At 36.0% G+C, this 22,727-nt stretch overlaps 1 protein-coding gene across 1 annotated transcript in view; it reads left to right on the top strand.

The window, feature by feature from the left end:
* Positions 1-22,727, top strand: part of VKORC1L1 (vitamin K epoxide reductase complex subunit 1 like 1) — a 49,595-nt gene that overhangs the window by 21,774 nt on the left and 5,094 nt on the right. The window contains exon 2 of the mRNA XM_074346003.1: positions 22,089-22,198. Within this exon, the coding sequence (XP_074202104.1) occupies positions 22,089-22,198 (110 nt within the window). The remainder of the gene's footprint in view (positions 1-22,088; positions 22,199-22,727) is intronic.

Below are 22,727 nucleotides of genomic sequence, written 5' to 3'. Positions count from 1 at the left end.
TTCCAATGAATGGCCAAACTGTAATTTGCTTCATCCTAGATTCTTTGCCATATAGGTGGTTTTTGTTTGTTTGCTTTTTTTGTTTTTTTTTTTGGCCATATAGGTTGTTTTTAAATTTCCCATTTTAAATAGTACTGTGATGAATACACTCGTACACTTTTCTGTAAATCTTTACATCATGGGTTATTTTCTAGGCTATATTCCTGGAAGTGGAATTGCCAAATTTATCTCTAAAAAATTATGCCAATTTATGTTCCCTCTACAGCATATAGGCATGCCAATTTAACCGAATCCTTGTCCACGTGTAATACTAGTTAAACATTGCCAATCAGAATTTTTTTTTTAATTTGAGAACTTGATTTCTGCTCTGAATGCTTATTGGATACTTTATCTGTGAAGTTTGAAAGTTCTACCAGAATCTCTTTATTTGGCTAGAAGACAAAATGTGCACATTTATTTTTTCTCCCCATCCTTCCTTCTTTTCTCCCTTTCTCCCTCCTTCAGCAATATAGTTTTCATTTCTTTGGTTATTGCTTCAGCTTCATTTATTCTAGAATGTGAACTTTTCCATGCCTGTCTTGTTCACTGTTGTCTCTTCAGTGCCAGGCTACTCTATACTCTGTGCCCAGTAAATTTGTAGAATAAATACTATTTTTCTTTCTGCAACTCTTATTGGTAAGGTTGATGTGTATACTATTCTGACTTTTTTCTTTCATTTTTTTAAGCCATTTTGTCCTTTGGGATAATTTATCCATTTTTTATGTCACTAATTTTTGTTTGGTAATGTTTCATCTGCCATTCACGGCTTCCGTTACTATTTTAAATTCGACAAATCATGTTTTTCATCTTTGGAAATGTTTTCATCTCTGTGAAATCTTTCCTCATCTTAGATTATTCCCACTTCATGATGATTTGCATATGCAGAATTCTCTCAAGATTCTTTTAAAACATCAAGTACTACGCAATTTATTATTTTCCCCTCAGTTTATACCAGCTTTTTGAGATGCTCAGCTTTTTATATCTTTTTTCCAGCTCTAGGGAATTTAAACTTCAATGGGAAATAAAAAAATGGAGCATCCATTTGTTGATTAGTTTTGTCATTTGTTCCTTTATTTTAACCACCTCAACACACAATTTAAATGTGTTGTCACAAGATTTTTAGTAGGAGAAAGCTAAGCTCAAGAGTTATTTGCAAATATTGCCACGTGCGAGTGTTGTAGAAAACACCTACTTCTTGAGCTATTTTCTGAGACCTCAAAAGGTAGAGAACTGAATCAAAGAAATAAGCAAGTAATCAAAGAAAGTTTGAGTACAAACTGCCTATTTTGGAGAAGACCACAAAAGAACTTGAAAGAATTAGAGTTATTCCTTTCCTTAATTACTTACACTTTGCAATTTGGCTCTAGGGACTCGAAGATGAATGAGACTTCCTGTTCTCAAGGAGTCAGTCCATTACCTGTCTGGCATTAGACGAAATGGTGATGGTGGCGGTGTACCACTCTGTGAAGGAGATCTGTAATTCCTGGTTTCCGTTTTCTACTGAGAGAGGCCCAGAGAGGTTTATGCAGAATGAAGGAAATTTGAGATTGCATTTTGGAGTTAGAGATTTGAACCTGGGATGAATTTAAAAATTACAAACAATGCTTAAGGGTTTTTTTCCCTAGTAGGAAGAGTCCTTACATAGGGGTGGGAAATGACAGTAATGTATTGATTCAAGGTGATTTGAAGGAAGATGGGACTGAGCAACAAAGTGCTTGACAGTCAACCTCAGTTTTGTGCATGTAACTGCTAGAATCCTCCTTACTTTTCAGATTTAATGTGAAATTAATTACTAAAACTGCAAGTTAAAATGGAAGTTTAAAATGTTTTTCTTCATACCTGAAAACTATTCATGGTGGCAGTATTTCTGATGGCCTCAGGCATCCTCTTTCCCAACACTGATTACTTTCTTGAAAGAGTGCTTATACGTTCTGAAATGACCCACAATAGACTGCCTAGTGTTCAGTTTTGATTACTGACAATATATACCACTGTGAATACCACTGTTTTTGTTTTTTGTTTTTTATTTTAATCGTGGTGGGAAGGTCTAATATTTTCATTGGTATTAGCTAGGCTAATGATTGACAGATCTCTGAACCAGGTGTTTGATTATTTTTCAAGTTCAAATTTACTTAAACTTAAGGGAGTCTGAGATTACAATCAGAACACTTTGATATTTCCAAAGACAATTTTGCTCAGTGTGTTGCTCTAAACTAGACAATTTTGTTCTTAAGAGAATCTTCCTTGGTTTTTTTTTTCTGTTTCTTGTTTTGTTTTGTTTTGTTTTGTTTTTTATTCAGAGACAACAGTTTCAGTGGATAGAACGATGGATTAAATATGAAAATAAGGCGGGAGGTAGAGTGCATGCTCGGCATGCACAAGATCCTAGTTTCAATCCCCAGTACCTCCTCTAAAAGTAAGTGAGTAAATAAACCTAATTACCCCCCCCCCCCAAAAAAATTAAACAAAACAAAAAAATTTTTTAATACGAAAATACACTCTAGTTTGGGCTTTCATTATTTGCTGTGAAAACAAGCGAGCAGTCTGTCAGACCTGTTAACTCCTCTCATAAGTGGAGTTCACGAGTACTTGGCATATGAACACCAACGACTGGTTAAGACATTTTCCTATAGTAATCAAATTTCCAGATACTTAAACACTTAAGTTTACTTCAGGTGTTCACAAAAATCTCAACAAAGATTTGTTCAGGATTTGCTCCGTTGACACAAATTCAGGATACGAGTAGCTATTTAAGGCTAGCCCAGTGTTTCTCAAACTGTGGTGAAGGAAGAATGTGAAATTTCTAGTCCATTAGGGACTAATATGCTTACAAAGTGAATTATTAAGAAATAAATGGAAACAACAGACATGCTAATTATAAGCTCCAGTAGTTTATTCAACTGACAAGTTACATTTTAATGATGAATATAGTCAGTAAAATAACAGTGGAATACAAAGAATTACAAAAACTGTACATGTATAGGCAGTTACTATGGTGAATTTCTCTGTTATACTCTTAATTTCATGATTGAAAGTTATGAAATAGCAATTAGGTGTTTTAAACACCTAACATATATCTTGAACAAACACTGTTTTATCAATGTGCAAGGGTTTAGTGTGACAGGCTCATTTCTTGTTAACTCTTCCAGGTTGGACTGAAGACAGCATGATTTTCAGGTGGTAGCATACAGCTAAACTGTTACTATGCTTTGATCTGATATCACTCCTAAGGAGAAAAACCATCTTGACAACATACTGACTTATGTTGATGGGATTGGAAGAAGAGATATACCAAAAGTAATTTCATCAAGCTTAGGACATTCACTTAGAATTTTATCCCAAAACAAGTGGTGCTATATTCTCAAATGTACCCTTTGTCATTCAACTGTAGTCAATTCCAGCAGTTTATACTTAAATCATTTTTAAATGAAAGAAGTGGCCTTAGTTCTATTACAGTTACTCTCTGTACATCTCATTTGGTTGGAAAATTAAATTTCAGAATATTCTGTGATATTTTTAAGATGTATGGTGATAATTTGTAGAAGCTGTTCTTCTAAGCTTTTAATTTTTGTTTTTCCCTTTAATCTTACCTGCCATTGAAAAGTGTGTTTCATTTCTTCCTTGTGAAGAATTCTTAAGATCGTTGAAAGTACTGAAGATGTTAAACTAATTGGTTATCCAGTTCACATCTTTTGAAAGTTGGAACCAGACTTGTTTTTTATCTTGCAGAAACACTGAGAGTGTGTTCTGTAATTCAGTTTACCCTCAGTCATCATTGTTTTAACATTAATTCATTAGCAGTCATTTATAAGATACTTCTTTATTATAAAATAAAGAGAATAATCTCTAATGCTTTAGCATTTACATTTTCATGATTTTTATTACCACACCAAACATGCTGTTTAGTTCAACTGACTTTTTTCCTACCAAGATTTTGTCAACAAAAGAAGCAATGTGCTGATTTACTTTCTGGTGTTCTTTGTGATCTGGGGAGTTACTCCAGAATGTTTTTTTGTCATTGCAGCTGTGCCGTCAGAACAGTCTTCTCCACAAAACTCCAGACCACCTTTGTTGATGCTGTAATTCTTTATAGTTTCATCCAGTTCAGAGCGAATTGTGTTTGTTGGCTATAAAACTAAGAACAAGAATTGTTTGTATCACTGTCACGTTCAAATAGCATATAAACAATATCTGTGTACTTGTCAAGGTGCAAGGAAAAATACTTTGCAAGTATTGTTTTGTAAATTGGTCTTCCATGTCATTAGTTTCTAAATGTGGTGAGCTGTGCTATCATTGGAAAGTGCAGATTTACCCAGTATTTCCAAGCAGATATCTTTGATGTAGTTGTTCACTTGTTTCTTAACAATTGTATTTAGCGTTTTAGTCTTAGCAATCCAAAGTGCAAGGATAGGAAGCCTATGAAACCAACATTTTTTCATGAAATACCGAGTATCTGCTTCCGTTAGCCTTTTGAATTCAGTGCTCTTTCGGAGAGTTCTGTTGGCTTTGAGCTCATTTTTGTGTACATTTTGTATGTAAATGCTCTTTAAATTTTGATGCTTTTGTTGCTCCATTTACTAGTATATCTCCGCAGCTAACATACTGTGATGTTAGCGCACACCATCAGTTATGGCTGCAAACCTGACTCAGTGTATAAGGGATCATACTCCTGAGTGAAAGAGGCCTCTTTTGGGATCATTTCCTTTACCCTCATTTGGCTTACTGCCTCTGGTGTGTCTTTTTTTTTTTTTTTTTTTTTTTTTAATATATTTTGATTGAAGTATAGTCAGTTTACAATGTAGTGTCTGGTGTGTCTTTTTCACTAAAATAATGCTGAAAAATCGGCTGAAGCTTGTTTGTCCATATGTAAATTAGGTTAAAATAATACAAATTTCATTTCTCTAACTTAGCCAATGATTAAATTATAAATTAAAAAGCAGGCATGATTAAGATTGAAATGTTTCTAAAATTAACTAGTTATAAAAACGAGTAAGTGTATTTTCTCAGATTTTTTATACACCTTTAGGTAGTCGACAAAATAAGATAGCACATGTAATTGGTTCTACTATGCCCGACTAGCACACGTCATGAACTCGCCATGTAAGTGTGATGACAGTTGGATTTGTCTGTGCTCTGTTCAGCAAGACAGATCCACTAATCATGTGCTTTGATATCATCGCAATGTCAAATGACTATAAAAGTTTCTAAGTGCTTGCTTTCAGTTTCTGAGCTGATCTCGTCATGGATCTGTAACAAATAGTTCATAGACCATCACTGATCTGTGATCCGTGCTTTCAGTGACAGTGGACTGCCAACAGAATTGCAGGCTTTATGTGCACTAATACTTAACTCTATAGGAAATAACTAGTTTCACTGCATCTTTTAAAAGGATTTCGGGGGAAGGGTATAGCTCTGGTAGAGCACATGCTTAGCATGCACAAGGTCCTGGCTTCAATCTCCAATACCTCCATTAAAAATATAATAAACCTAATTACCCCCCCCAAATAAAGATAAAATAAAAGAAGAATGAAAAAATAGTTGGACAAGAAATTTTTTTAATAAAATGATTTATTTGCTACCATTATATGACACAACAGAGCATGACACACTATAGAGATACAGTTCCATAATAAGAAAATATTAAGGTTAAAGAAGCTCTTATTAGAAACAGTAAGAAATATTATTCTTATATTTAGTTGTTATTACACTTTAATTTTCACATATTTGACAATGTATTCTTGAAAAAATGTGCAGGTGTTTACTGTTTTAACTGGAATTTCAGAACATTTAAACTAGGGGTTAGCTGTTCTTGAATGTTTGTGAGGTGTGAATTTGCAAATGTAACTTATTAGTGATGGTGGAGCTATAGAGTATTATTTCTTCTGCAAGGAGCCATCAAGGACCACTGCCTGGAGTAACTTGTGCCTCTTTCCGCAATCACAGTGCTTACTGCTGATACTTTTCAGTACACACTTACCCCTGTGTTTCTGAACTGGCGCCACTGGATGTCTTTTGATTTATGTAATGGATGAGAATGTGTGATGAAATGTATGAGAATAACCCAACATTTTATTATAAAAAATTTCAAACATACAGAAAAGTTTGAGGTATTGTATGGAGAGTGCCTGTAGACCCACCACTTAGATTCTACCGTTAACATGTCACTGTACTTTCACTCTCGCGTGCCTGGACAAACATGTACCCCTCTATCCAGCCATCGCTGAAAGCTTCCTCCCAAAACCTTCAGCATGCGTATCGTTAACTAGAGTTCATTATTTACAGCCTGTTTTCTTTTGAGCTGAAATACACATACAGTGTAATACACAGGTTTTAAGTACATGTTCTCTGAGTTTTGACAAATGCCTACAACTGTATAAGCGAAAACTCTGTCAAGATATAGGGCAGTTGTTTTCATTTAGGGGCAGTTTTGCCTCCAACGAGACATTTGACAGAGTCTGGAGATATTTTTTGGTTGTCTAAGCTGGGCAGGCTAGGGGTAGTACTGGGGTAGTACTGACCTCTAGTGGGTAGAGTCCAGTCACACTTCTTTATCAATAGTGCCACTTTGAGAAATCTTGATGTAGACCGACCATGAGTATAACCCTGGAAAGTTTCATCATGTCTCTTGCTAGTCAGTCCCCTACCCCTCACCTCTCAGCTTTCCAGAGGTAACCATTAGTGTGTTTTTCCCCCTATTGTAGTTTTGCTTGTTCTAGAATATTGTATAAATGGGACCACACATTATATACTTTATGACAGTCTTCCCTAAAAACACAAAACCAAAAAACATTGCCTATAACTCTTCAGGGGAGACCATTTTTTCCCTATTAATTATAAAATAAATCTCTTGTAGGATCTCATATATAGAACACAGAGATATGTAGACAGTGTTTTCAGCAACACTCCTGTAGGAAACTCTAGGTGTCCTTCAGTATCCACAGGGGATTGGCTCCAGGTCCTGCTGTGGACACCAAAATCCATAGATGCTCGAGTCTCAGAATCGGCCCTCTGTATCCATGGTTCCACATCTGTGGATTCAGTCAACCGCAGGTCGTGTAGTACTGTGTGTATTTATTGAAAAAAGTCTGTGTGTAAGTGAACCTGTGCAGTTCATACCCATGTTATTTAAGGGTCAGCTGGAAAGGAGTTCATGTGACTGTTTTCCTTTAGCACTTACCAAGACGTAATGCCAACAAGAGACTCAGTGCAAGCAGTTTTACAAAGGAGAGACAATGTTGTCCAGAGGCATAGATTTCTGATGGTTCAAGTTGACTTCAAATTCAAACCCATAGATGAATAGTTGGGATGATCCTCAAACACAAAGGGTACAAGCCAGGATTTAATAAGACATTCACAACATCCATTTCAAGGTACATCATACAGAGTGCAGGTAGTATGGTGCCCGTCAAGGGGACATCTACCAACTTTGGAGAACAAATGAGAAACTTACCTTAATGTTGGCTGTGTGGTTTTTGCTTGAAGGTGGTATTTGAAAATATCTGAAGGCAAAGGAAGATTCTTCTTTAAAAACCAAGACAAACAGGATAGTTGGAGTTTCACTCGAATGGAAGCTTAAGTCCCCAAGTTAATCACCACCTTTTCATCCTTGACCTCTCTGATGCCTAGTAGTCGTGTTTATTAATCGTTGACTGCTGAATTGATTCATTTCTCATTTTCATTATTGTCATTTATTTTAATTCGACATATCTGTTACCCTACAAGACATTAACATTGCTTTATATAGTCCATATTCATTTAGCTGTTTCTTCATATTTCTCCTTTCCATCTTCATTCTTCCAGTTTGCAGTGCTTCTGTCTGTGATCTTATTTCTTTTGCCTGAAGAACTCCGTTTAGTGTGGCTCTTCTAGTGAACTTGTTCAGTTTTTATTCATCTGAAAAAATATTTTCCCTTCATTTTCAAGTGCTATTTAGACTTGATATAGAATTGTAGGTTGGCAGTTCCTTGTCTTTCGGCTTCCCTTTTTGTTGATGTTAGCTGTCAGTCTTATTGTTGCTGATTCAAGAGTAATTAATGCATCTTTCCCTCCCCCCTCTGGCTGCTTTTTAAGGTGTCTCATTTTCTTTCATTTTCTGGAGTTTTACTGTGATATTCCTGTGTCTTTTTATGTCCTACTTGAGCTTCAGCACCTCTTCAGTCTATGGCTTGGTATCTATCCCTCAGTTTTGGAAAATTCTTAACCATTATCTATTTCTTCAAATATTACTTCTGTCCCATTTTCATCTCTGTTCCTGGTGACAGTAAAGTGGAAGGTTTGATCATGGGAATGGATAACTGACTTGGAGTTACCAAGGGGGCAGTTGATGTAGTTGGATGGTTCATCTATGTGATGTTGAAGTCTCTCAAAAAATTGATAGGAGCTGAGGAGGAGAGAAAGACTATGAACTAGGAACTAAAGTCTTCCTTGAATAAAAGGGAGTGAGAGTGTGACTGTAACTATGGTTATCGTGTTGGTAGGTGGCAACAGTGGGAGTGGTGGCTGGGTTTGTATACCTATGTTGAAACATAGCTGCACAGAGCAGGGAGTTTTGCAAGAGAGAAAGAGAAGCAAAGCCTCGAAAGCAAACATTAGAAGGAAGGAGTATATTTTCCTTCTTGGCTCTGACAAGTGAGTATAAGACAGAAACGTCACCATTTGAATGGGCTATAAGGGAATTAGCGTTGTCAGAGAAGAGCTGAAGAAGGCAGAGGAAGGTTTTTTAAAAGTTAAGAGCTTATGGATCAATGAATAGGATTTCAGAACATATAACTGAAAGGTTTGGGAGATAGGAGAGAAGAATGAGAAATTAGATTTTAATGGCAAGTACAGAGCAGTGTGAGATTCATGGGATGATGGATGATGGATGGATAATGGTTTGACCTTCTAGCAGTGACAGATAAAAGGGATGATGTGAGGCAGAGTGAGATCAAGCCTGATAATTTCTGAGATGAAGATGGGCTATCAGATTTTCTACCCCAATTAGGAAGGCTTCCTCTTCAGGTATGGGAGTGTGTGAGACGGTGCCTTCCTAAAGCTTTAATGCATTGGTTCTTATGAGCTTATTGGGACAGAGTGACTTAGCCAGGGCAGGCTTCCCAGTAGAGACTCAATGCTCTAGTACCTTCATACATGGCTTACTGAAGCTGGACGTGGTAGCTTCTCAAGGCCTTTCAAGCTTTTGAGATTTTAAAACGCAAAGCTAAACCCTGGACCATGGCCAGTCCACCAAGTTAAATACCAGTTTGTGAGACCTCTGGTGGCCTCACAAGTGGTATTTTTCTTTTCTGTTACTCGGGAAACTCTGTCTTTACATTCTATAACTGTACAATCTTTATCAATAGTGATATTCTGGTCAGATACAAAGATTGGCTGACCTTTTCTTTAAAGGGCCAGATAGCAAATATTTTGGGTTTTGCAAGCCACATGATCTCTGTCCCAACTAACGTGGCCATATACTATTATAGTGTGCTGTGAGAGACGATACAAAGGAGAGTGGTCGTGTTCTAATTAAACTTTATTTGCAGAAACAGGCAGTGGACTGACTTTGGCCCATGGGGTTGTAGTTTGCCAACCTCTGGTCAAATAAAACCTCCATGGATATTTTTCACTGGAACCACTGTCAGACTTTGACAGTACAGTTCATAGTAAATTTTTTGTGTGCCATGTGATCTTCAAGTTTCATGAAAATATATCTAGCAATTTTTGCAAATGTAGTAACAGACAAATGTTCAACTGCTTAGTTTTATTTATATGAATTTGCTGGATGATTGACAGCTATGCTTTCCTGTTCTTTTAGTCATGGTTAATCACTAGCTCAATTGCCAAATCTAGGAAGTACTTTTTACTCTATATTTTACAAATCTTTTCCTCAGGATTAGATATTGAATATTGCATTCTTAAATTTTCTCTTCTGCCTTCTGTTACTGTGCCCTCTCCTGGTTCTCCTACCTCTCTCGCCCACGTTCCTTCACCCTCATGGATTCCTTCCCTATCATCTTTTTCCTGAATAGAATCACACTTACTAAGTCAACATTTTGGACCCATGTATAAACCTTCAGCTTCTTACTTTTGGCTGCTTATTAAACATAATTACCTGGGTTGAATCCATCTTTAGTGCTCTTACTCCTAGTTCAGACCTTCATGTTTCCCCTAAACTGTTACAGTAGTTTTCTCATTGGTCTATTTTGAATTCTGCCCCCTGTGATGAATCTGTGCTGTATGCAACGCCCCCGTTCCTCGTTAACCCTCTCGGGCAGAATTCAGTCTTTTCCCCTTAGGTACAAAGGTGCTTTACAGTGTTTATTACTTCGCATTATGTTTCTGAATGTGATTTTTCTCTCCTTTCTTCAAGACTAAGCTCCTTGAGGGTGTAGACTGTGCTTCACGCATTTAAGTATTTGACTTCACAGCCCCTGCTATTTCAGACACCTGTTGTTTGGCATATATGTATTTGATAAAATTTGAGTCAGTGAATTTTAGATTTCCAGATAAACATAATGGATTTTATGCATTTGCTTATCTCTGCACCCTCAGGAAATTCCAAGGAAACAAGGGTAAAGGAATAAAAGAAATTGTATAAAACCACAAGGACAAAATGACTGGGAAAGTTGACACAGCTCTAAGGACACTAGTGCCAGGCATCTTTATCCATAGCCCTAGCCCTAGCCGCAGGAGACTGGTAGAATTTTTTTTTTCCTAGAGAAACGTTTTCTTCTCAAAAATATGTACAGATACTGACATTCAGGGACCTTTAATAATATGATTAGCCCTCTACCTAATAACCCACCTATAGTAACGTCTAATGTTGACAAAACCATACAATATAGAAAAACCATTCTGCTTTTAAAATTTAAATTACTTTAAACAATTAATTTAAACTTACCTAGAGTGAGATTTGCTGTTTGGTTTCCGGTTTGTTGAGTTTAGACAGATGCAGTCAGGTAGCCACCAGTACCAACATCAGAACAGTTCCCCTTTATAGTCAGCTCTCCTCCATCCTTAAGCCTTGGCAAGCTTTGATCTATTCTCTGTCCTTATAAGTCTTGCCTTTTCCAGAATTTCATTTGAATGGAACTTTACAGTACCTAGCCTTCAAGTGTGGCTTTGTTAACTTACAGTAATGTATTTGCAGTTGATCGATCTTGTTTTGTGTGTCAATAGTCCTTTCATTTTATGGCAGTGATATTCCATGATATATACTAGTTTGTTCATCCATTTACCTGTTGAAGGTAATTGGATTGTTTCTAATTTTTGGTAATTCTAAATAAAGTTACTATAAACTTTTGCAAACAGATTTTTGTGTGAGCATAAGTTTCATTTCCTTTGGGTAAACACAAGTAGGAGTGCTGGGTTATATGATACATGTATGTTTAACTTCATAATAAACTGCCAATTTGTTTTCCAAATGACTGTACCATTTTGCATGACTTTGTATCCTGACCAGCACTTAGGTGTGTTAGCTTAGTTTTGTTATATTGTGTTTATTTACCATTATGGTAGGTGTGTAGTGATATGTCACTGGAATTTTCATTTTCATTTTTCTCAGTGACTGAAGACGTTGAGCGTCTTTCCATGTACTTATGCACCATCTATATATTTGATGATGTGCTTTTTTAAAATAAAAACTGAGTTTTTTGGGGGTTTTTTTTCATGGTTGAGTTTTTAGAGATCTTTATATATTCTGGCTAAAAGTCCTTTGTCTGATATGTAATTTCCAAGTATTTTCTCTCAGTCGGGCTTATCTTTTCATTTCCTTAACGGTGTCTTTCACAAGCCAGTGTTTTGAAGTCCACTTTCTAATCTCTATTGTGAATTGCGTTTGAGGTCTGAGGTATGGGTCAGAGTTCTTTTTTTGTTTGTTTGGCATATGCATGTCTAATTATTCCAGCACCGTTTGTTGACGACTGTTCTTTCTCCATTAAGTTCTTTGCACCTTTGTTAAAAACATCATTACCTTCACCTGGTTGAGCATAGATATAACTGTTTTAAATTATATTCTGATAATTCTAATATCTGTGTCATTTAAGATTGACATCTTTTGTTTTTTTCCCTTGAGAATTGGTCACCTTTTTTTTTTTTTTGGTTCATTGTATGTCACGTAATTTTGGACTATGTATCTTTAGTTCATTGCATTTTAAGTATTATGCTGTTAGACTCTGGATTCTGTTAAAATCTTCTGGAGATGTTGATTTTTGTTCTGTTTGAGCAGGCAGTCAACCCAGTTAGATTACAAGTCCTCTCTCTCCTCTGTGGGTGATAGTTTCAGTGTCACTTCCAATTTCAAAGCCTTGGCCCTCACATGCCCCACTTGGTAGTCAGTCCACAGCTTGAGTAGTGGTTTATATTGTAGTTTAGTTCTCACAGACTTTGCTGTGCTTCTTTGGGTCTGTTCCATGCATGTGCAGCTCAGGGGCGACTTGTATTATTTCCTACTAATATTGGAATCAGAGATCCTTTCTTTGATGTGCTCCTTGCTGGGATTTTCTCCCCAGTCTCTGGTTCCCAGGGGCCTCTTTCCCAGTTCCTCTAGCTAGAAGGAGGTTTCCCACAGAGCATTTTAGCTCCCCTCACTGTCACACAGTCCCACAGTCCCACGTGACAGACTGCACCATCAGGGTAAAGCAGTGAGAGAAAAGAGAAAAAAATGACAGGATCCCCCTACGTGCTTAAGAACACAGGGGTCCATTTTCTTATTTCTTCTCGGCAGACACAGATTTTCTCTCAGAATGTGAGGTCCCTAGACTGCCCTCCCTGAGATGTAGTTCCAGTTGCCCCACACTGTTCAGCTCACTTGGGTCCCTTTTCCTCATCTTCTGTCCAAAAAGAGGGGCTTTTTGCTGTCTACTCCCCCTGGGCAGTTCTGCAACTTGAGCTCCCTTTGGTTCAAAGGTAGACAATAAAAGGGGGGGGAACCCCAGAAAGCTCTGCTGTACTGGTTGTTCTTCAAGTTTCAACTTCTCTCCCCTATCCACTTGCTAGTTTTACTTTTTAGAGTCCTCAGGCAGTTGCTTTTTCATTCTTTCCAATTTTCAGTTGTAATCAGTGAGAGAGAGAGGGGCTGTGATGGGCATAATCTATTTTGTCCAGCACTGGAATTGGCATTCATATTTTTTAATGCCTTGGTTCTACAAATGAGTTGACAGTTAAGAGTCCTCAGACATTTGAGAAAAAAAGTCTTCAATATGAGAGACAGACTCATGCAGAATCACCAAGGAACTTAGAGGAAACAGAAAATGAAGCTGCCAGAAGTAAACTTAAAGTAGACAAAAATGGTTTTATCTTCTTAGATCTAAGAAAAAAGTGGTTATCCATAAACAAAGCAACATGCTATTTATGAAAAAGCAACAATCAGAGAATAAAAGAGAACACTTAGAAATCTAACGTATGGTAGCAGTAAGTTTAATAAGTGACTTAAGGCTTGGAAGAGTGCATTGTGTTAATCTCCTAGAAAATGAAACCAAAGGAGAAAGATGGAAAATGGAAGGAAAAGTAAAAGAAAATTAGAGGTTCAGTTTTAGAGGTCCAACATTTGGCTGTCATAGTATGTGAAAATTTTCTGATATTGAAGAACATAAATTTCTATACTGAAAGGGCCTATCAAGGCACATCTTTTGTGAAATTTCAGATCACTGGAATTAAAATGAAATTTATTAAAGCTTGATGGAGGGACAAAAACAGGTCATATTCAAAGGTCAGAATGGCATCAAAGTTTTCAAAGACCGTGGTCTCTGGAACAATGTCTTAAAAAATTCTAAGGGAAATTTATTTTTAATTTGTAATTATATACCCAAACAAACTGTCGATCCAATGTGATGGTAGAAGAAAGATGTTTTTAGACTTCCAAAATCTCAGAAATTTATCTCTAGTATGTATTTTCTCAAGGAAGCTATTTGAAGATTGTTTCACCAAAACAAGTGATTTAACCAAGGGGGAAAGGAAGATGCCAAATATAAGAAATGGAAGATTCTGCGTAGGGAACAGATTGGAAGTTTTAGGATGACCACTGTGCAGCAAGCCCAGAGAGCAGCCAGCCCAAATCAAGTCATCTGGAGTGGGTCAGAAAGGTTGAGGGTTCCAGGGAAGACGTCTCTAGGGAAAAAAATGCAGCTCAATAGATTTCTTGATATGGGTGGTCTTGTTGAAAATACTGCTCAGAAGGATTTTTGCTAAGAAGGATGGTGGCATAGAAAATGAAACAAACAAAATATAAATTATTAACTCCAAGAAAAGCAATTTGTACGTAACAGGAAATATAACCATAGTTTATTATAGGCATTTCTGATGTAACATGTTCCTAGAAAACCTCATTTTCAATGGAATTGAGCCTTGAAAAATACCAGGGTTAGGAATTATAGCTTAGAAGTAGCTTCACATATCAAACAAAAGAAAGTGGGATTGGGGGCAAGATTAAACTGTAGTATGTAGACCAGAAATTTACACAACATTGTAAACTGACTATGAATCAATAAAAAAAGAGAGACAGAAAAAAAACCTATAGTATCTAGGAATGCTTACTTGTGATAAATCCATATAGAAAGTCCAGGATAAAAGTTGAGATAGTTACGTATGCTTTTGGAGAGAAGGAGTGTTTAATTAGGTTAGGGCACATGGGGGGGGGGTCTCAGAGTTCCATTTCTTGACCTAGGTGGTGGTTATGAAGGTGTTTGACTTATAATAGCTTTTTATAATATATTATTAAACATTTAATTTTATATTTATTTTTATTTAATATATTATTAAATAATATATTTGAAATTATATTTTAATATGATGTGACAATTCTATTTTTAAAAAAGATTATCAGGATAGTGGTTATTCCTGGGGGAGGAGAAGTAACTGTAAGGGGAACATAAGAGAGCTTCTGGGGTTGTGGTATCACTATTTCTTGATCTAAGTCCTGATGCACAAGTATATTCAGTTCATGGAAATTCACTGAGTTTTTATACACTTATATGCAATTTTCTTTGTGTAAATGATGCTTTAATAAAAAGTATTTTAAAAAATACCAGGGCTTATGAGAAAACAAGGGATGGAGCAGACCATTCAAAACCTGTATAACTTTATAACCAGATGGTGAAGAGAAAGCAAAAACAATCCTAATAAATTACTGTCAGAGTTAAAAGACGTGTTAAATTTTAAATAAGTGAATAAATACTATGGTCATTGTAGGACTTTGTTTTGGGGGTAGAGGGAGGAAATGTGAAAGAAGCTTAACGAATGAGGGTATAAAGACCAAGGCAGCTGAGTTATGAAACAAACTATAGTGAAACAAAGATTGGGAGAACCACACACTGAAATTCAAGCAACTTCAAGAAAGCATTGAGGTCAAATTGTGGTGTAGAATGTATTTCTCTGTGACCTGCTGCATCCAGACTTACTCATGTACTTTGTCTTCAGCTACTTTTGTTCATTGGTGCAAAACGGTAACACCCTGGGGAAAATTATATGTAACCCTGTAACCCATATAAATTCACGTTGTGTGGTTAACAGAACAGACCATTCCTAGCTCAGTGTCAAACAGTACAGCGGAAACAATGTATACTGAAGTAACCAAAAATTGTGATGTAACTGTAAAAGATGTGATCTGATTGGGAGTTTGGGAATTGGGGAGAAGGGAAAGTGAGAGAGTACTAAATTATAGTTTAGTCTACCATGTAATGAAAAGATTGTCTGAAAATGATAAAACATTTTTGTGAAAAGAAATTTATAGGTAAAAACCAAAAGAAACCACTAAAATAAGTTGAAAGTGCTTGCCTCTCAGGAGAGCGACTTAGAGATCACAGAACTGCTATTTTTTTTCCTAAATCTTGTAGTACTTATCTGATTTTAAAACTGTATATGTATAACTATATATATATATATATAAAATTTTATGTTAAATACAATTTAATATCATGAAAACAAACAAAAACTTACCAAGTGAGTATGTAAGTCTTCTACCAGGTTCCTCAGAAAGTTTTATTACAGTAATCACAAGTATTTATTGAACATACAGTATTACCAGATACCATACTAAGCCTAATACATGTATTATCCCACTTTTGTACACTTTCCAGGATCCATTCTTCCTTTTTAGTGATTATGACCTTTTTGGGTTCTTGAAATACAGAGAAAATAGAACTTTTGGCTTGAAAGAATTTTAAATTTTATTTGACATGTGGTGTCCACAATGACGTGGGCATGAGGCCATGTCTTGGTACACACACACACACACACACACACACCTTTGAAAAAGATTTTATAAACCCAAACATTAGCTTCTATATTTCTGTGATTTTTATGTCCATTGTTATTTAACTTTACCATTTGGATCAATGTACTTGTATATGTGGAAATTTTTTTCTCTGAAAAGTTGTTATTAAATTGATAACGTCTCATAGCCCATGACTTTAAAATGAAAGAAATAAGGATTATTTTTTCATCTTTACCCAGGCCCAGTTCTCCTCGTGAACCATGTTAGCTCCAACAAAAATGGAAGGAAGAGATGTCTAGTTCTATTTGTCTTGACATTGGATTTTACCTGAAACTTTACTATTTAAGGAGTTTGTTACTATCAGAGTAATGGGTGAAAAATTGTTAAGAGCAGTTGTATTTGGTTGGGGAGAAAAAGTATGTATGTGTGTGTGTGTATATATATATATCTCTCAAACAAGCTTTATATACCAAGAGGTAGAAACAACCTAATGTCCATGAATAAACAAAACAGTGTGTGTGTGTATATATAATGGACTATTGTTCAGCCTTCTATTAAAAAGAAAGAAAATTCTGTCACATGCTGCAACATGTATGAACTTTGAGGGCATTATGCTAAGTGAAATAAGCCAGTCACAGAAAGACAAGTACTGTATGATTCCATTTGTATGAGTCATTTAAAGTAAAGTAGTCAAACTCATAGAAATAGAAGATGGAAAGATGGTTGCCAGGGGCTGGAGGAAGTGAAAAGAGTTGTTGTTTAAGGGTATAGAGTTTCAGTTTTGCAAGATGAGACGGTTCTGGAGATCTGTTTTGCAATAATACTATATATATATTTAAATGTATATCATGTATATATATATTTATATTTGTATATTATATGTTTATATTTATATATTTTTAATTGAAGTATAGGTGATTTACAAAGTTGTGTTAGTTTCAGCTGTACAGCAAAGTGATTCAGTTATACATACATGTGTATATAAATTCTTTTTCAGATTCTTTTCCATTATAGTTTATTACAAGATATTGAATATAGTTCCCTGTGCTATACAGTAGGACCTTGTTTATCTATTTTATATATAGTAGGATGTATCTGCTAATCCCAGACTCCTAACTTATCCCTCCCCTCCCTTTCCCCTCTGGAAACAATATGTTTGTTTCCTATGTCTGTGAGTCTGTTTCTGTTTTGTAATAAATAAAGGCATTTGTATCTTTTTTTGTTCTTTAGATTCCACATATAAGTGATATCATATGATATTTGTCCTTCTCTGTCTGACTTACTTCACTTAGTAGGTCTATCCAAGTTACTGCAAATGGTATTATTACATTCTTTTTTATGGCTAAGTAGTATTCAGTGTATGTTTATACCATATCTTCTTTATCCCAGTCATCTGTCGATGGACATTTAGGTTGCTTCCATGTCTTGGCTATTGTAAATAGTGCTGCTATGAACATTGGGGTGCCTGTATCTTTTCAAATTTTCTTTTCTCTGGATATGTGCCCAGGAGTGGGATTGCTGGATCATATGGTAACTCTATTTTTAGTTTTTAAAAGAACCTCCATGCTGCTCTCCATAGTGGCTACACCAATTTACACTCCCACCAACAAAGTACAAGGGTTCTCTTTTCTCCATATTCTCATTCATGCTTATTTCTTGTCTTTATGATAATAGCCATTCTAACAGGTGTAAAGTAGTATCTCATTGTGGTTTTGATTTGCATTTCCCTGATGACTAGTGATGCTGAACAACTTTTCATGAACCTGTTGGCCATCTGTATGTCTTCTTTGGAAAAATGTCTAGTTCCTCTGCCCATTTTTTTAAATTTTTTTTACTGAGTTATAGTCATTTTACAATGTTGTGTCAAATTCCAGCGTAGAGCACAATTTTTCAGTTATACATGAACATACATATATTCATTGTCACATTTTTTTCTCTGCCCATTTTTAATAAGATTTTTTTTCTTTTTTGCTATTAAGTTGTATGAGTTCTTTAATATTTTGGGTATTAACGCTATCAGATATATGATTTGAAAATATTTTCCCTCATTCAGTAGGTTGCCTTTTCATTTTGTTGATGGTTTATTTTGCTGTGCAGCAGCTTTTTAGTTTGATGTAATCCCACTTGTTTATTTTTGCTTTTATTGCCTTTGCTTTTGGTGTCAAATCCAAAAGAGCATTGCCAAGACTGATGTCGGGGAGCTTACTGCCTATGTTTTCTTCTAGGAGTTTTACTGTTTCAGCTCTTACATTCAAGTCTTTAATCCATTTTGAGTTGATTTTTTTGTATGGTGTAATAGAGAGGTCTAGTTTCATTCTTTTGCATGTGGCTGTCCAGTTTTCCCAAAACGATTTATTGAAGAGACTATCCTTTCCTCATTGTATATTCTTGGCTCCTTTATCATAACTTAATTGACCATATATGTGGGGGTTTATTTCTGGGCTCTTTATTCCATTCCGTTGATCTGTGTGTTTCTTCATGCCACTGCGATACTGATGTGATTACTGTAATTTTTTAGTCTAGTCTAAAATCAGGGACTGTGGTGCCTCCAGCTTTGTTCTTCTTTCTTAAGATTGCTTTGGCTACTCAGGGTCTTTTGTAATCCCATGCAAACTTTAGGATTGTTTATTATATTTCTACTTTATTTCACTCCAGTTTTTAAAATTTTGTCCGAACCATGATTTGTTTTTTGGGGTAAATTGGTCAAAAGCAGTGATTTTCAAACTTTTTGATCTCAGAACCTGTTTATACTTTTAATAATTACTAAAGACCCCAAAAAGATTTTATTTATGTGGGTTCTATCTTTGATATTTAGTGTATTTGAAATTAAAAACTGAGAAATTATTTAATAAACCCATTACATGTTAAATATTTTTATGAAAAATAACTTCCCAAACAGACACACACACACAGTAGTGGAAAGATAGGCATTGTTTCTCTTTTTGCAGATCTCTTTAATGTCTGCCATGATATAAGACTGTTGGATTTTCACATCAGCTCTTGCATTCGATCTATTGCATTATCACATGCCATGCAAGCAGCCTTTGGAAAACTCCCCAATACATTTATGAGAACATGATAATGAAGGAGGCAAATAATGTCTTAGATTTAGCCTCAGGGACCTAGGAGACCAGAGTTGGAGAGTGATTGGTTTTAAGATTTGTTGTTTCTGGGAAAATTAGGAATGTTTAGAAACCTTTCAACAATTTCTCATCATACGTTAGGGAAGGGGTATTGGTTGTTGATGCACCCAGGTGCAAACTATTCAAGGAAGTTAATATTTGGGTCAAAGATGAACTGAACCTTAGAGTCAAAGATTAAAGGGAAGTTCTCTTTTGCATAATCACTTCATTGAAGTTACTATAATGAAGCAAAATGAACATCTGTATAAGTATTACTTTAAGAAAACATTTATTTTTGCTCAATTGGTTAATATCCCATCTTGTTCCGTAAAGTACTTGGGGCAACTCTGCAGATAAGTACTATAACAGAATTTTTAATACAGATGGGGCAAGGAAAAAAGATGGTTAGAAACTAAGATAAAGCCAGGAATAAAGTTAGCACATAAAATATTTCATACACTTTCATACAGCTTTCAGAAGTGGGAGAAAACTACAGTATTTTCAAATGTCCCAGTGTTCTAAGTAGGAGAGAAAAACAGTAAAAAGACATCAAAGTGGTTGTGGGGACTGGAACTGAGTAAGGAGAGGACTGGAGTAGGAAATATCTCTGTTTGGTTTTACAAGGCTTTCAGTGTTGTTTGATTTTTAAACCTTATACATGTATTACTTTGAAAAAATGACGTATTCATTCTGTGGATGACTGCATTGTTTTCAGGGAAGATATCCACATGATCATATGTGAATAATGAGCATAGACCAATGCTTGGAATATATAAAAATTGTTTATATATGATAATTTTGGCAGTATGCCCACTTACTTCTGTTGCCACAGTTGGTGATTTACATTTGAATTCGTGCTTCAGATGAGTAGGTCTTGGAAGGTTGATTGCAGTTTGTCCCTGTCTGTACCCGTGCCCTCCTGCAGTTTGTTCTTTACACGATAGTCAAGCGGGATCATAAATAAGCTTATATTACTCTCCTGTTTAACAGCCACTGAATATCTTCCCACTGCAATTAGACTAGAGTTCAAACTCTTCATCATGGCCTCTAAACAAGGCTGTAAATCATATAAATGATGGGACTGTGCCTCATTCTCTTGTCACTCTCCCTTATCAGCATCAGCCTTAATGGCCTTTTTTTTACGTACTCCTAGCTTGTCCTGCCTCCAGGCCTTCGTACTGGCCATTCCTCATGAGACTGACTGCTTCTCATCATTCAGGATTGAATTCCTGAAAAAGGCCTTCCCTGACGGTCTAGCTGAAGTAGCTCCCTCCACCCCTTCTCCATCTAGGGCAGTGCTGCTGAGTGTGGTCCCCAGACCAGAAGCATGAGCACCACATGGGAGCATGTTACTTTGTTTTGTTTGGGATGCAGTCTTAGGCCCCACCACAGACCTGCTGAAGTAAAACCTGCATCTTAACAAAGCCCCGAGGTGACTGTAAGCAGTTTAAAATGTTCAATTTTCAGTATTCCTGTATATCTGTTAATAGGTTCATCCATTTTTGAAGACAACTTAGTCAATTTTACCTGTTTATCACTTCTCCCTAAATGGAACACGGGCCTCACAAGGGCACCACCTCATCTGACTTGTTCCCTTCTGGATGGCGGCACCTGCCCCGTGGTCTGCACCTGGAACACGCACAATGAGCATTTGATGTGTAAAAAGATACACAGATAGGTTGGAGATTACTTTGTGTTCCTTGAAGCATACAACTCTGTACAATAAAAATCTTGATGGTTCTCACTTGCTTGTAAAATTGGTTATGTTTATCTCCCAGCATCATCATCATGAAGAGGTTTCACTCTGTTTCTTGGACACTGTTAAAGTCATGTGACTCCTAATCACTTACTTAGCCTTGTTCTCAGGTAGTTTGTCTTCAGAACCAAAGTTTAGACTTTACTGAGTAATTCGCTACAGACGTAAAACATGACTAGTTGTTTTCTTTTTGGTATCTTAAAAAGTATTTTCATTCAGAGTTAAAGTTATTGTCAAACGTTTTGATCCAAAATAAATGTTAGTTTGATATTTGTGTCAAATATTATTAGATCATAACTTAATCATCTTTTTAAAATAAGAAAATAAGATTATGGAAATGCAAAATTTGAAGTTAAACTACAAATAAAAACTGATAGGGCAAGTAATATATAAATTTTCTATTCTTGAGGGTAAGAGTCTAGGAAAGACTGACAGTTTCTGATATTGTTCTACATTTAAAGATATGTTCCAAAGGTATGCTTCCTAATGCATGTCTGGGTGAAGTTTGTCAGGAAATAATGTTTCATTCTACATACTTGGAAGAAATAGGACAGGTTACATCACTGGCTTTCAACTGGGGTGATTTTGCCCTGGGGTGACATCTAGCAGTGGCTGAAGGTATTTTGGGTAGTCACAGCTGGCGGGGGGGCTACTACCTGTACCTGGTGGGGGAGGCCAGGGATGCTGGTAAACACCCTGTAGTGCACTGAACAGCCCCCCACCACAAAGAATTATTTAGCCCAAGGTGTCCATGTTGCTGCTGCTAAGAGATCCTCGCTTAAATTGAAAGAGCCCTTCCTCTGTAAATACTAATTCCATCGGAAAAAGAATATACTTTGTCCTACCTTTTGGAAAAAAGACTATAGAAATTGATAACCTAGAGATTCAGAGTATATGGGCATGGCATGCTCAGATAATTCTACATTTTTAAAAATAGACAATCTCGAATATGGGGTTACTGGTTTTCTTTATTTTACAGATGGGGTCGAGGATTTGGCCTTTTGGGTTCCATTTTTGGAAAGGATGGTGTATTAAACCAGCCAAACAGTGTCTTTGGACTTATATTTTATATTCTACAGTTACTACTTGGTAAGTATTTATACAACAATACAAAAATAAGTTTGTTTTGTTATATTCCGTTTAGTACTTCACCCTGAAGTGTGTCTTTATATTAAATAAAAGCATATGTTAATATAGAACCACTAGTTTGTAACGCATTTCTGTGTCGTGAAAACTTGGTTCACTAAGACTTTGACGACACTAATGCTGAACTTGGTATCTACTGGTGTTTAATTAGGGATGGCAGCATCCTATGATGCCCAGAAAAATACATTAGCACAGGTTTGGTACAGGAGTATTTAACTAATACTTTATGTATAAAATATACTTTACACTTTACTAATACTAATACTGTAGTATTTATGGAGCATTCTAAGTATAATCTGCACAGCGGTCTTAGGAGGCAGTCATGGTTATTACCCCAGTTTTACGGTTAAGGAAAAGAGTTGCACACAGAGAGTAAATAACTTGCCTATATCATTTTAAAATTAACTTTCTCAGATAAAATTGAGGTGACAGTATTCGTTTCTGAAGTTTTGGATGTTAGCACAGATGTGGT

The sequence above is a fragment of the Camelus bactrianus genome, chromosome 18, assembly GCF_048773025.1.
Source record: "Camelus bactrianus isolate YW-2024 breed Bactrian camel chromosome 18, ASM4877302v1, whole genome shotgun sequence".
NCBI classification, from domain to species: Eukaryota; Metazoa; Chordata; class Mammalia; order Artiodactyla; family Camelidae; genus Camelus; species Camelus bactrianus.
Note: the sequence above shows the minus strand (reverse complement) of the source record. Positions and strands in the feature narration are given on the sequence as shown.